This window comes from Tiliqua scincoides, chromosome 3, assembly GCF_035046505.1.
Source record: "Tiliqua scincoides isolate rTilSci1 chromosome 3, rTilSci1.hap2, whole genome shotgun sequence".
Taxonomy (NCBI): domain Eukaryota; kingdom Metazoa; phylum Chordata; class Lepidosauria; order Squamata; family Scincidae; genus Tiliqua; species Tiliqua scincoides.
The window spans coordinates 131,386,934-131,402,693 of record NC_089823.1 but is presented as its reverse complement, the minus strand read 5'-3'; the positions used below and the strand labels follow the sequence as shown (position 1 = coordinate 131,402,693).

The 15,760-nt window shown below is 42.3% G+C and overlaps 1 protein-coding gene across 3 annotated transcripts in view; it reads left to right on the top strand.

Moving 5' to 3' along the window:
* The window catches only part of LOC136646075 (sorbin and SH3 domain-containing protein 1-like), a 209,615-nt gene that overhangs the window by 147,803 nt on the left and 46,052 nt on the right, over positions 1–15,760 (top strand). For 2 of the 3 annotated variants that reach the window (XM_066622642.1, XM_066622641.1), the window contains exons 14-20: positions 1,758–1,787; positions 6,173–6,339; positions 7,623–7,686; positions 8,609–8,683; positions 9,005–9,067; positions 13,399–13,446; positions 13,894–14,023. In XM_066622642.1, the coding sequence (XP_066478739.1) occupies positions 1,758–1,787; positions 6,173–6,339; positions 7,623–7,686; positions 8,609–8,683; positions 9,005–9,067; positions 13,399–13,446; positions 13,894–14,023 (577 nt within the window). The remainder of the gene's footprint in view (positions 1–1,757; positions 1,788–6,172; positions 6,340–7,622; positions 7,687–8,608; positions 8,684–9,004; positions 9,068–13,398; positions 13,447–13,893; positions 14,024–15,760) is intronic. The other variant, XM_066622643.1, reaches the window with a different exon arrangement.

Here is a 15,760-nt window from a genome sequence, read left to right as displayed (position 1 = left end):
TCAATGGATGGACTGCAGTGTGGCCTGTTTCTTTTGGGTATGGCTTATCTGCCTGGAGGCAAGCCAAAGCTATGGAGCCTGTTGTACTGGGGAAAAGATACCTTCTGTCACCAGTATACTCTACTAGAGAACAATAGGGGCTACCCAAGTTTCTGATGCTGTGTCACAGAGGAGTACATCTGGGCCAGAAGAACTGTTTCATAGTCTGCTGGAATGGAAAAGCCTGAAAGAAGCTGCATTTGATAAAATTATACCAGCCAATCTTTCCTGCCTTCAACATCCGTACTACTAGTAGTAGTAGTTTTTATCCCAAGTTTCTCTTCAGTGCCTCTTGCACTTCAATTTTTTACGGATGCTCAGAGCTGTTGCAGGACTTTGATGTTGAAGTATATGGGAATGCTGCCCTTGCAGTGTTAGGGTCACTTCACCTATTGATTTCAGCAGGAAGTGTGCAGGAACCATGGCCTGGCTGTGTTCTGTTCAGTGTATGCTTTGTACCAAACATATGATAAATACTTCTGCTATTATTTATTGTATTGTACATATTTGTGGTACTGCCTCCTGAAAGTATAACTCTTCATGGGCAGTGAACAGTAAAACAGCAGTGCAATAAAACAACAATATACTATCAATGAAAACAAAGATTAAAATGCAGATTAAGTAGCAGATATTTCCCTATTAAAATCAGCAGAATTCACCAGTTAAAAGCCAGGTGATCAAAGCACTTTTTCAGATAAATAATAATTTTCAATGGTCAGATTATAAATATATGATGTGTATAATAGCTATATAAAATACATATTCCCTCTCTTGGCCAAAAAGTCACTTGCTCTTGAAAATGCTCTGTACTTGTTGGATTCCCTTGATGATGATTATGAAAATTCTGGCTCTTTTCTGAGCCAGCCAGATGCCAGATGGACTTCTGTCCTAGAGTTGGACTGTACAGTATTTAGTTCAGGATCTTAAATAAAAGCATTGTATGAACATGCCATTCAAGTACTTATCTTCCATAACTGCTAACAGGTATGGTCCAGGAGCATGTTTTTGACCCAGCTGTTTAAGTCCTGTAGTCAGTACCTTGTTCCTTTTTATATGTTCCCCATTTTCTTTAATATAAAAATAGACAAATAAAATTTTCAGGATACAAAAAAGATATCGGTTTCTTCTTTAGCCTACGCTGGGAGGGGTGCGGGTGAGAATTCCTTTTTTTAACTGATGTCCTGCTCTGGGAGAGTTGAGGACTGGTGACCATTCTGAATTAGAAAAATCTTTACAGTGGTGGAATGTGTCACTTGCTTACAACAAATCCCCACATTGTGACACAATAATGTCTATGAAGTGCTTGCTTTCAAATGCTCTCAATCTAAATGTTAATGTGCCTGTTGTTCGGCAATGCTGCAAGCTTTGATGCTGATGCCTCCTGAACGGTTTCTGTTTTGCTGTTTGGGAATTCTCGTATGTATTTTAAGTTGTCTGACTCAGCTATGCCAAAGTGTTACTCACTCACTGCTGTTGTGTTAATGATTTGGGCTGTTGTCCGGTGGTACTATTTTGAAGGGGGAGGAGTTGAAGAATGTGTTTTGGCTTTGGAGGAAAGAACACGGGTGTGTGGTTATTTAAGGGACCTTCTAAGCCCTGATCACTGTGTGCAGCACATGTTGTTTCACGCCTGTTGGGGCCACCACAAGAGTAGAGGGCTTTTGCCACCTTGATGCTTCACCCACTTATGTATGTATCTGTTTTCTCCTCTACCACAGAACAGCAAAAAAGGCTTAGCAGCCTAGCAGGTAGGATGCCCCAAATATTGCCAGTCCCCCTTCCTGCTGCTGCTGCTGCTGCTGTTACTACTGCTGCTTCTGCTGCTGTTATATTCACTTGAGGAAGGCACTGCTTTGTGATCTAGCAGAGTACCTTTAGTAAACCCACATGGGAAGAGTTGCAGCTGAAGGACTGGAGGAAATGTAGTCAGTTCAGTGTCTGTTGAAGGGGATCTCTCTTACTGCCCCATCCTAAGAAGGGGCTTGAGATCTCTCTGCATACCAGGCTACACACCTCCACCATCAAGCCTTTCTAGCGACTTGTGTGTGCAACTTGGAATAGCCACCCCCATCTCCTGGATGGCCTGAACCAAATTCCTGTGGAAGGCTTTTTAATTTGCTTGTGTCCTTGTTTACATTCTCATGTGTGTATATATTAGACTTAATCATTACAAAAAAAAAGAGGCACTCGCCAGGTTGCTAACAAACAGGGCTCCAAACATGTTAGCTTGCAAAGTTCCAGTGTCTTTAACAGTTTGTGTAGCAAGAGGAAAGCTAGCAAGTAAATATGTCAACTGCTGAACTTTTGGCTTGTCACACAGTTGTGAAAGGTCTTGTCAACAAACTGGCCTGCTCCCTTGGCCAGCAGCAGGCCAATATATTGCTGGCTCTCATTCAACGTTTTCTTCCCATGAGAGGAAGCTTACAGGATCAGACCAAAAAGTTCATGTAGGCCAGCATCCTGCCTCCTGCAGAGGCCAATGAATCAGCAAGTCACCAGATACCTTGAACGACTTTTCTTATCACCTCTGCTTGACTCAGGTCTTCAGATGCCCTTCTTGCCTGAAAAAATAAGCTCAAGTGTGGGCATTTGTCTTTGTATCTTCTGCAGCGGAGACACTGCGAAGAATTCATTCAGCTTCCCTGCAGTTTTCCTGTCCTACTTTTAGAACTTGTTTATCTTATAGCCCCTTTGCTGGCCAGTTTCCTTTTTCTGATGTATTTATTAAGAATTTTAACAACCTACTCCTCAAATTCTTTCATTCTTTGTCCGTAGATCAAGATGCATTTGTATTGCAAAGAGTTTGTCCTCTTTACTAGTCACCTCAGTTGTCGTGCACGGGGGTAGTGGCCAAGAGCAACCGTATTAGCGGACATTCAGTTCAGGCAGGGGTAGGTGAGAAGCAAAGGACCAATGCAGGAGGAGCAGTCAGGACAGGCTGGGATCAAGAACTGAATGAGACAGTCAAGAGGAGGCAAGGCGAGTGCAAGGCAGGATGAGACAAGCCAGCTTTGCTAGTAAGACTGGTGGCAAGGGTCTGATAGAACGAAGGAGTCAGCTTGCAGTGCTCAGTCCAGTATTGCACCCTGCTTAGGGTTTGCCATTGTCCCATGACGTTTTAATCCTTCCAGATGGTTGATGAGCCAGGACATTGGAGGTAAAAGGGGTTTGGTGCTGGAAGACCCAGTTCGGAGACCTCTACCTCCAGTGTCATATTTAGTTTGAGCTCTGCTATGCTAGAACAGGAATACATCCAATAGCATGGAGAATATGTTCTCCAGAAAATATGCACTGTGTGAAACAGTAGGAGTTCAACATTGCTGAACAATTTTCAACAAGTCAGGAAACTAGCTCCACTTTACCCAGAACACAGTGCTTCCATTGGCTAGAATAGCTGTCAATCACAAACAGGTCAAAGAGCAGTATAGCGCAACATTGCTAAAGAAAGTGATCTTATTGGAGGTATTACTATACCTTCTTGGACTTCCCTAATCTGTAGTATACATTCTAGGAGAACTTCTGTTCATTTTAAAGTACCTCTAAGCATCTTGGAAAGATTGGACTGTCTTGATTCTCCTTTTCAACCAATTTTCTCACTTTCTTTTTCAAGTTTTCTCTTTTGAAGTCAAATGTGACTTGGAATCACTGTTGAATTTGATAGTGCAATCACCACTGTTCACCACTGTTAATATAGCACCATTTGCGTATCTGCTCGCACCAGATTCTGGTCACGACTGAGGATCAGCTCAAGAGTAACCTCTTCTCTGGTTGGTGTCATGACCATCTTTTCCAAGGGACAGTAATTTAGGATGTTTAGAAATGTTGTGATCTGAACATGCATTTACTCAACAGAGTCCAGGGTATTTGACATCACCCTTAATTACAACATTTTTTCCATTAGCTGCCTCTGTAATTTCTTTCTCCATCTCAAGATCACCCTCAGCATTTTGCTTGGAGCAGGAGACAATAGCATGCCCCCCAGCATATCCCTACTAAATACTCACCCAAATTTGGAGAAGTTATGTAAACCTTCTTTCCAGTATTATTGGGTAGTTTCTGTCATTTGGCAAAGGTCAGATAGTAGCGAATCAACCTAGGTCACCCTAAGTTTAGGTGTTAGCAAGTTTTGCTCTTTGTCTATCTGATATTTTGAAAATCATGACTACTTTCAGACTGGAACCCTTCCCCTCCCCTTTACAGTATCAACAAGAGAATCATTCTGAAAAACTTTACCAGCTTCATTGATACTCATATCTTTGCAAATCATTCCCAATAAATTGGCTTAATTAGTTTAACAGTTTGTGTGGTTTTGAATTAGCTACTCTCCTGTGGTCCTTCATTGATTACAGTTGTGTTTTTTTTTTAAATAACTCAGGCCCTCTTGCAGTGGGGCACCTGCTGCCCTTTTACTGCTACAAGAATAATAGTTTTTGAAAACCCAACATTGCCTGGCTTTCCACTTGAATCTTGAAGCCCTCCCATATCTTACAGAATCAGTTTCCAGTTGTCATTTTCTGCCTGATCCACATGTCTTCTCTCTAGCAGTATTGCACAGTTCCTACAAACACCTCTGCTATTGCGTTGTTCTGAATAGCCAATGTCTTTTGGCATTAGACATTCCAGTGCAACGTTTTTGGAGTCTGCCATTTTTCAAGTTGTTTTCCTTTCAAGATCAAAAACTTGTTCTTTACCCCCTATGGAATAGTTTGTGCCAATGGAAGAAGGCTTTGATGTGCTCCCAGCTGGCTTTTGCTCAAATATTTCTACAGTAGTGTATACCAGTATTCTCCCACCTGGGTTAGTTTTATGTATAGCCTCTATAGAAGCTGAACATATCATCTCCATGTAATAATGGAAGTGCTCATAAAGTCCTTTATAAATTAGAACATAAGTTGTTAGTTCATGGGAAGGGGCTGCATGTATCCTCTCTCCAGAAGCATGCTTTATAAAGAAAGAAAGAAAGAAAGAAAGAAAGAAAGAAAGAAAGAAAGAAAGAAAGAAAGAAAGAAAGAAAGAAAGAAAGAAAGAAAGAAAGAAAGAAAGAAAGAAAGAAAGAAAGAAAGAAAGAAAGAAAGCAGCCAAAAGCAGCCTCGGATTATGCATTATGCAGTTTCTGTTTATTTTGCTCTCTGTCTGTGTTAACTGTGGTCCCAGAACTGAGCTTGAGCTGGTCTGCAACTTGTCATGCTTCATAAATTAGGCCAAATCCTCCATCAATATGTCTTGAGGTGAATTTAGTAGAACACTATGGCAGAAATGAGCAAAAAGAGACCATCTTTCCTTATTAACTTCCAACATTTCCAAGACATGCCCTTTATCAGGCAGTCATAGGATGGGCAATTGTAAGGTCCCATTCAAAATGTGGATCAGTCAGTGCTCTCTTGCAGCTGTAGACTGGATTTGCTCTGGGTACTCTGTGATTGAACCTGGCTCCTTTTGCATGAGTCGTCTGCTGCAGTGTTGTAATCCTTTTGTTCAGAGCTGTACAGTTCTGGCTGGCTTTGGGTACTACGGCAGTGTGCATGGTTTAATAGCTGTTCCTCTGTCTTTCTCCAGTGCATGCTATGCTGTGATCCCAGAATTACTACTACTTGGCAAACCTTTGAGGCAAGCTGTAATGTCCTGCATCCTTCTCAGTCCTGATATTCTTCAGATTTCCCTCAGATGGAGTTTGAGGGATGCCACATTGCAGCACTGCATTATTTATTTATTTAATTAGTTTATTCCTACCCGAGTTTCAAATTAGAGAATGTCAAAGTGGCTTTTGACACATGAAATGAGCATGTGATGTGTTAGTAATGGTCAAGGTAGCTAGCAAGTCATGAATTCCTTGCTAGACCGGTGTGTTGATTTTGAAGGCCAAAGTTTTGCCTGGTTTGTGAATCAGTGAATAGTGTGATCTAGGGTCCAGTCCCAGTTTGCCTGCATGGTACATAAATGATATACGCATGAGCTATCTCCTTCCTCAGCCTCTAAAATTCTGTCTCCATTCAGTCATATTGTAGATTCTTAAATGCTGTCCTGAAACAATTGGATTCATCAGTGTTTGACTAAAGTTTTGGAATGCTTGGTGTTGGGTGTTGGGTGATGATGTCGAATATCAAAATGGCAAACCGACTTCCTTTGTTGACAGAGCCTCTGCCAGATGTACCAGTGGCTGATAAGGTAGACTATGCACCTATCCAAGAAAAGGTGAACCAAAGTGAGAAACAAGAAATGGAGGAGCGGAAGAGAGGAGTCAAGAGTCCCCCTCAGTACATACTTGATTCTTCGCTGGATGATGTAGGCATTCCCTTAAGGGTAAGGAAGCCGGGCGCACTTTCACATTCCTTCAACTGTGTGTGTGTGTGTGTGTGTGTGTTTCACTTCTCTTCAGTTTAGATGCCATATTGTCTATTTCATTCATACTGGCGGGGGGGGGAGCACAAGAATATTTGGGCTTACTTTTTTTTAAAAAAGAAATACAGTAAAAGCAGAATAGCAGAGCAGCAAGAAAGCTAAAAGGCCATAAAGCTAAAAACAAACAAGAAATGGCCATAAAAGATTAGAGGGGAAAGCTTCTCTTCCTTAGTCCTGTGCAGTCCAGTGATATCAGGTGAAGAACAACAGCTGTTGAGTGGGACAGCATGACAAGAATAATCTTTTTATTTTTTTTAAGATTGGCATATGAATTAAGGCCAATAGTTTACTTACTGTCTACATAGCAGTCATTTCAGTAAACACAAGCATCAAAATACAAACATGAAACTAAGCGAACAATAAACATTATATACAAAATAAAAGTAATAAGTACTTGGAATTGAAGACTGCTGCTTTGTTACACCAATAATCAAAACCATGGCTTAGTTTTTTGCCTCCCCTTCAAAAAAAAGATGTGACAGGCTTATAGCAAACTCTCCCTCCCCTTTCCTTTTCCACACAAGAAGAGGAAAGTGGAAGTTGCCATTTTATCTTTTGACTAAATAGGAGTTTTCCATTACCTGTGAACTGTGGTTTATCTTAACTTTAGTTATTTAATTTCATTATTAAACTGTGATTTGACTATTCTTGCTCGTTAATTAAGCCATTTTTGCCCAGCATTGCATATATGCAACAGGGACCAAATGTGTACACTTGTGCGCCGGACAAAAATGGGTTAGAGTTAGAATAAATCACCATTAGATGATTGCTTGTTTTGCCAAAGGCGAAATACTCCACAAAAACTTAAACTATGCTCTGTGGCTAATATGGAAGCTGCCAAATGGTCTGTCTGGGTAGCACAGCTGGAATGGCACCATCTAGAGGGCCTAGATCTGATGGCTATTCACAACACTTCCAATAGTGTTGGAAGGGGGTATTTGCAAGAAAGTTTCCTTGGACAATCTCAGGGCATGTAATTTGGCTTCTGTGTGCCATTGCATGTTAGCCTGCAATATAAGTATTACATCCTACAAAGCCCATACAATATAAATGCTTGTAATACATTATTGGCAGATGTTACCGTAGAACCATATATGATTCATATTCTTAAGGTGAGCTATAGTGTTTTTAAAAATGTCATATGGAAATCATGCTATTTTTGTCCCTTTCCCTTTTTCAATTAGAACACAGACCGATCAAAGGACTGGTACAAGACTATGTTCAAACAGATCCACAGACTGACAAAAGGTACTGTTAACTTGTCTCCTTTTATTTTTCAAAAACCCTTCGTACAGATCGTATTTCATTCATTTGGTCTGGAGAACCTCTTCTGAAGTAGATGTTTATATATCCCAGAACATTAAGGAAAGATGTAGGTAGAGACAGACTGTGGAGATATTGGCACAGTTCAGGAGCCTCCTCAATATATTTCCCCCAGTGGTTGGCTGAATGATGAAAATACGCACAACGTCCATCACTTGGATGACATTTGCTCCCTTGGTGTCCTTGTTGCAGCTCTCTACTGCACACTAACACTGCTTCTCAACACACTGCAACACAGGCATGTCTTCACATTGTGTGATCAAGGGGGAGTTGTATTAATCTTCTTTCATAATCAACTGTTGCTCTTTCCTTGGATAAGTGGGGCGCTTTCCATAGGCACCAAGCCAGAAACTGCTCAAAATGTCCTGTTCCATCTGTCCCCACTCAAGTGATGGGGATCCTTGGGAGCTTGGACCCCTATTTTCCTCTTCTCATGGTACTGATGTTGGCTTCTACCAACACCTTCCCTCTCTGATTCCACCCTGCCCAGCACAGACCACTTTGCACATCTCCTTCCACCTTTCGCTAACAGCCTTGCAGTGCTGGGAGATTATTGGGTGAAGAATGGAGAGGTGACCATGTCACCTCAGAAACTGAGATATATGAGATGAGCCACCCTGGATGGTGTTTTTAGAGAAGGGCCCAGATTTAGGATCCTGTACACGGTTGGCCAAAGTGTGCAACATAATATAAGAGTGTGGTTCTTTTGCCCCACTTTAGTTTGGGCTTCAACTTAAAGTGCAATTCTCAACGTGTGTCTATGAGGAGATTCTTACCAGTGTGTCCATCTGTTCCTTTTAAATCTTTCCTCTCTGTTCTTTCCCCAAATTGTGCTGTTCCTGCACAGACCCTCCTGAAGAAAACCCTTATTGCCCTACCTACAAATTCCCTGAACTTCCTGATATCGAGCCAAAACACGAAGGTACCAGAAGCTTAGCCCAAGTATCTGTCATGTTGTGTTTGGTTTAACCCTATTCGCATCTATCACACTAGAGTGTGCTAGTGGTAGACTGCCTGTCCTTTTGGCATGGTTGGATATTGAATGATATTCCGTGTGCCTTCTTGTGTGATGTGTAAAGAGACAAAAGCCTTCCTAACCTATTATTCTGTCTTGAGAGTACAATATAATACTATGACCGAAGTTGGCTGCGAAAATGTAATGGTGATAGGAAATTGGGAAGTGATCTGTTTCCTCCACTTCAGTGTGGCTGCTGTCCAACCCCACTGCTTTTCTCTGCTGCAGAAGAAAATCCTTATTCTCCTACCTACCAGTTTCCTGTGTCTACTCCTAGCCCTAAATCTGAAGGTAAATGGTCAAGGCCAATCAACTTTTCCTTTTGCACAAATGCTGCTGCTTTCTCCTTCATTTCCTGACTGGGGTTTTCCTAGTTGCCCTTTGCTTCTTCCTAATGATTTGCTGCCAGTTAACTGTTGCCTTGACTGTTGGATGTCCTTCTTGGCTTTGCCATGCTCTTTCAGCTTCCTTAATTGCCCCGACTAATGCTATGGGACTTGGATCTGCTTGGCTCTGTGTGCTTAATCCAAGGTACCAAGCCATGTTTCTGCAGTGATTTACACATGTGGAGTCCAATCCACCAAGTGCAGGCTGCACTGAATGGGACAAGATGGTCTGAGAAGACAGCCATTCTCTTGCACAAGCCCATTCCTTTTGATGGGGCTTTGCTGAAAATGTTCCCAGTGGATTGTCTGATAATGCTGTGTTCCCTGAACATCTTGTGAAACAGCATTTGATTAAGTGTGCATTTTTTTGGATGTTGTTTTAATCTTCTTTGACCATTTTGTTAACGTTCACAATAGAACAAGAACATGATTGAATTTAAAAAGATACTGAAACCAGTGGGAAAAAGATGCCACTAATATGGCAAGGTTTTGGATCATGCCCTTAGTCATTTTGAACGCATTCCTGAAAGATGTGTGATTATACCAGTGGTTTCCAACATCCTCTGTGGGAGGAGGGAATCACTTGAGTCTTTGCGGGGGCAGGGCTGCAGCAGCAACGCAATCGCCAGAATCACACCGCTGTTGGGACAGAAGGGGGGGCGGGTTTGCTTACCAACAGGTCTGACTGACTTCCAGAGGGTGTGGGGAACCCTGCACAGCGTTTCCCAAGCCTCTGATTTACTTAAAAATAGTAATTGAAAACCACTTCTGGTTTATGACTGTGAAACCGGAAGTGTTTTCCAATCGCTATTTTTAGTAAATTGGAGGCTTGGGGAGTCCTGCGAAAGGCTGCACAGGGCTCCCCGCACCCCCTGGAAGCCAGCAGGACCTACTGGTGATTAAAAACCCCCATTCTGTCCCAGCAGTTTGATCCTGGGGATTGCATTGCTGCCTTCCCCCCATCTTTGCTCCTTTAAGGGGCATAGGACAGTTCTTCCCAGGCTTGTGGGCTGTGACCCACCAGTTTGGGAGACATGGGTTTACAAGCATCATTATATTGCATACACTGTAGAATCTCCAGTATCAATTTATTCAAAGCATCTGTGTTCACTGTGTAGCTCCTCTAAGCTACAATCAACTTTGTAGGTCCAACCTTGATAACCAGCCGACCCCTCTTGATTATTTGAATTTGCAATCATCGAAACATTTAAAGAAACAAGATTGTTATATGCCTCTTGGAAGCTAAGCAGGGTCAGGCCTGGTTAGTACTTGGATGGGAGACCGCCTCGGAATACCGGGTGCTGTAGGCTTATACCATAGTCTTTCGAGACTGAAGGTTGCCAACCATTGTTATCCTGTCTGTCTGTTGGTGTGGTTCGAGGTTGCACACAACTGCCTTGCCTGGGCTGCTCTTCTGTTTTCCAAAGCTGCTTCTCTTCATGGGTCATCATGACAGATAAGTACAAGACCTCAAGCAACACAGAATCTCTTCTCTGTGTTTGCTTCATGCCATCTGAAGGCCATTGGCTGTGAGGGGGACCATAACACAGATTAAAATATTTTTTTAAAACCTAAGGAACAAAAGCTCCCATTGTCAACAGTGGGAGCCTTTTGCCCAGACAAAATGCAGCTGCAGGGAGGTAGGGCACAATCCAAATTGGTACTGTAGTGAGGAGTAGGGCTAAACACCCCTATCCCCTGCCATAGTCCCAATATTCAATGGGCCCAGTCCAGCTGTTTACCAAAGAAAACTAAAGCATGTCAGGTAAAGTTATGTATAGTTTGAGCCTCAGGTAGCAGAGCTGGAAAGCTGTTGCAAGTCAGGGGGTCAAACATTCAGGGCAAGATTCAGACCCAGGGTAAAGCATCCGGTGTGATGCTGAGGTCTTTAGAGAAACAGAGAAAGTACGATGCCTTGCAAGGAATGTGTGAGTGATCACGACACTTGCAGCATAGACTTCAGAGCCACTTCTAGCAATTGAATGTGGAGGATATTCCACAAGGGTTGCTGCACCTGCAGCGTCTCATTTTGTGAAATCGATCTAAGAAGGGTTTTTGCCTTGTGCAGCAGTTAGAGTGCACAGGGGCAGGCCACATTTTAAGACCCTGAGAATGCTGGAACTGAGGACTTTGGCAGTGGATTCCAGGTGCTTCAGTCCCTGTGACCGCTAGCAAGGAAAGTGAGCTGCTGGACTGAGCCCTGCTTTGCTGCAGCACCCCATTGCATATGGCTGGTATACTGCTGCTTTCAGCCCAGAGGGAATCACGTGACCTAAGGAACCAACATGGTTCTACCTGACACTGACCTGGCTCCTTAGTCTGAGTAATTTGGTGTTCAGGTGGAGGTGCTCATAGTCTGATTCCCTCCTTGATTCCCCACTGAACTGCCTTTCTCCTTTTCTCTGAACTGCATGCCTCCAGGTCACCAGTCCTAACACACAAATTTTGCATTTTCAAGGTAAGGCAGTTGGCTCTATGACCAACTCCACCTCAGCCTTTCTAAACTATTCTATACCAATGGCTAAATTATGGTAGAGCAGTGGTTCCCAAACATTTTTGACAGCTGGCAGCTCCCTTGACGTACTAGGCCACTGGTTGCAGCTCCCCATTAGGGCTACAATCCTATACTTTGTATAGGGCAGCTGGCTTTTCATGAGGATTCCACTCTCCCCTGGCTGGTTTCCGCAGCTCCTCAGGGAGCCACGACTCACAGTTTGGGAACCACTGCTGAAGAGGGATCATGGCCCTCAAGGTATGGAGAAGGAGCCTCCCTGGAACATTTCTTGATACTTCAGAGAGAAAGAGAGATAGTGGCAGCTAGTCAGTCCAAATGAAATTCCTCTAAGCTATTGTTGATCACTTGCTGAAACTGGCAGTAAAGAGGAAAGGGATTGAAAGTGGGAGGTTCTTGCAGGCTGTGTCAAGAAAAGGGAGAAGGGGGAGATTTTCTGCTGCTGTTAAGCAGGAGTTCGTGTGGTCACAGAACAAATGTTCTTGAGGGGGCAGGGAGGTGTCCATATGGACAGAAGGGAGGATAGTTTTTCTGTTGTTCTCCTAAAACATACGCACACACGCTGTTAGGTAGTATGTTGAAAGAGCAAGATCAGAAAGATGCAGTGGTGATGCCAGCGCCATTTTCCAACCCAGGGTTGGATGTGTTGTTTGTCAGTGCTACAGTGGTACTGGGAATGTGGATGTGTTAGGGATACAAACAGTATAGTGCTTTCAAGGTACACCAGAATATTTATGCCGTGTATACATTTACCTGTGAGTGAGCTCCATCAAACACAGTGGGACTTATTTCTGAGGTGGATGCATCGGATTAGACTAGTATTCAGATAGCACTGCATCTCCAAGACTTGCCATTTCTCTACCCACAACCAGCTGTGAATCTCACTGGGCTTGGTTCTAGCACGCATGAGTTTGAAACCTGCAAAGCAAGAAAGCTGTTGGCATGGGATGGGGGGTTGAAGTTGATTTCCTGCAGATTAAGAGACCACAGCTTGACGAAATGTCTTATCTGAACATGCAGAGTTTGCTACCTGAAGATTTGGGGGTGGCCCCCAACACGGATGGATTTGCTAAAGAATTTTTTCAAATGTATGGCAGATAAGTCTATCAGTAGCTATTAGCCATGAGAACGCCACATTTAGAAGTAGTTGTTGCTGAATATCAGTTGCTGGGAAAGTATTACTGTCTTCATGTCCTATTTGTGGGTTTCCCAGAAGTATCCACCTGGCCACTACTAGAAACAGGATGCTGAATTAGATGGCCTAAGTCTCATCCAGCATGCACGTTCTTCGGCTGGTGTGGTTTGGAAGGAGAAATAACAGGCAAAGAAAACATAAAACAACCCCTCCCTCACCACTTCCATGATCTCAGTTGCCCACTCCTGAAGAGGTTTTTGCAGTTTGAGAGCCTAAGTATAACAGTACACTGTTGGACCTTGCAGTGAAGTAGCTGCAAGGACTTTTGAGACATGTGTTTTGAATTCTTCTGTGCCATTCTGTAAATGCCTGCAGTGTATCTAATGGCTACCTTGTCTGTGAATAAAGCTGGATCCTGCAGCTGGATCCTCTCTAACCAGTTCCCTGTGTTAAAAGTACCATATGGATGAAACGTCTGAAGGCGGTGACAGAATTAATCCTAAGAATCATGTAGGAACAGAAGGGAAAACCTTCAGTCATTTTGCATAAGGGAACATATAAGGTGATTGCAAATTATTTTGTTTTCCAGATGAAGATTCTGATTCCTATTTTCCTCGATACTCCTTTTACACTGACAGTGAGTAGTAGTTTTTCATCCTTCCACCCCCCCCCAAAACCCCCTTTATAAATGCTCAGTAGTTCTCAAAATTTTAGCATCAGGACCCACCTAAAAATGTTTCACTTTACCAGCTGCTGAAGCCTCCGTGGCTACAATGGTGATTAGACATCAGCGCTCCCCCCAAGTAGCAGGTTGTTTAACCCTTGATGCACATAGCCTAATCTACCCTGTCGGTTTTGCGAACCACCAGAAATGGGTTCATGACCCCACTGGTGGACCACAGAACAACTGCTATCAATGATACAGTAGTGCAAAAGAGAGAAAACGGCTTGCTAATTAGTTCCTGTTGCACTTGAGAAATCGTAGTGCTTCCAGAATGCAACCCTCTCCCACAACATTTGGAACTCTGTTCCTTTTGTTCTTCTTCCAACTTTTCTAAGTTTTTAAAAATTTTCCATTTTGCAGCAAGAGCACAGACTTCAGTGCCCCGTTCCAAGAGTGAGAATGACACCCTTGACACTGAGAAGGTGGTCAAGAGATCTGCCACTTTGCCACTGCCGGCTCGTTCTTCATCTCTGAAATCCAGCCCTGGAAGGTAACTGATACTGTGTACTGTTGGGTCCATCTTAGAAGGAGGAGGATGTGTTTAACTAGGGCAGCCATGGATTGCTTTTCTTTCATTTGTCAATACTGATGCCTTTCTTAATCATCCACACATGTTTATTTGAAAATGTCCCCTTTGATTTCAGATCTCAAGTTGAGCCCCTTGGCATTTATAAATGAAGCAGTTATGCTAGATCCTAAGCCCGTTCCTGGGCGGCCCAGGGCAGTCATGGGTTGCTCGGATTTGCACCACCTCCAGAGGTGTAGCCCCATAGGGACTGCAGTGGTTCTACCCAGGGTAGGGGCAAGCATTTCCCCTTGCCTCTGGCTGCCCGAAACTTGCACTGGATACAACGCAGGCATGCTGGCCTGCCTGTTTCTAGCACAAGTTAAGATTGCGCTCAAAGAGTGACTATTTCAGATGAACTCGAAGCACCTTCTTGATTTAGTTCCATTTTGAATCAAATTTATCAAGAGTTTTGATGAATTTGATGTTGCATGCAGTCTAAATTGCGCTGTCTTGATTTTGATCAAAAAGAGACTTTCAGAATCAAGGCTCTTTAACATACAGAACAAAGACTGTATCTCACTACGGTGAAAGGCTTTTTGGCATCAAGAAAGATTGTTCGTTTCTTATAATGATCACAGACATTACTAAGATTGATTGCTCTCTCATATTATCTGGGAGTAAATAGCCCTTTATAGCAGTCATTTGATGATAATGATGTACTTGGCAATAATTCTGTTTAATTGCTTGGCAAGCAAAGCTGCTAGTATTTTAGAATCTTGATTTCAAAATAATTGGGATAACATGGTGCTGTTAATGTCAGGTACTTGCCTTTTTATATATTAAGGCAGTGCTAGCTTCATTTTTCAATTCAGGTTGTCTGGTCGACATTAATTGAATAATGTCATTAATAGATTTAAGAGCAAATTTGTTTTAGCCATAAATTTCAGCTTTTAAACTATCCAGCTTGTAAATTTCAGTTAATTTAAATTTCAAAATTGAATGACTTCTTGTATTTTACTAGCACAGTGGGGGAATTTAATTCTCACCTAACCTGTTCACCATGTTTAGGAATATTAAGCATTTACCCAAGTGCCGTAGCCTCCCTCCAGATTGATCAGAATGATATGTTTTATAAATGCTGGTAAATTCAAGTTCAACTTCATCCTTGCAATCAGCCACCACTCTTTTTTGTGTTCCAGATATATTAAGAGGTTAAGAGAATTAACCTCTTTCTGTTCACTAGTTATCTGATGGGCCAATAGTTTATCCGTTAATTACTATTGCAGACAATAGCCTATCTGTTATGAACATTTTACAATCCAGTAAAAATTCAGATCCACAATTATTTCGTACATATGAAAAAACCAAAGCAAACAGTCAAACAAAGAAACCAAAAGAAACCGAAACAAAATTTACATAAACTTTTCTTTTTATATTCCAATCACAACATACTATATGCTTCTTAATTTTATCTTTAATTGTCCTTTCTGTCCCTTTATCCAGAAGAGATATTGAGCTCACTGGCCTGTACTTTCCCAGATCTTCCCTGCATTCTTTTTCAAGTATTGTTGTTACACTGGCTACCTTTAGCACAAAGACCAATTTAAAGCATAACTTACATACATTTGTTAGAAGATGAGCAATTTCATATATTAATTCCTTTAGGATTCTTGGATGGATGCCATCTGGATCTAGTGTTCTGGTAATGCTTAATTTCTC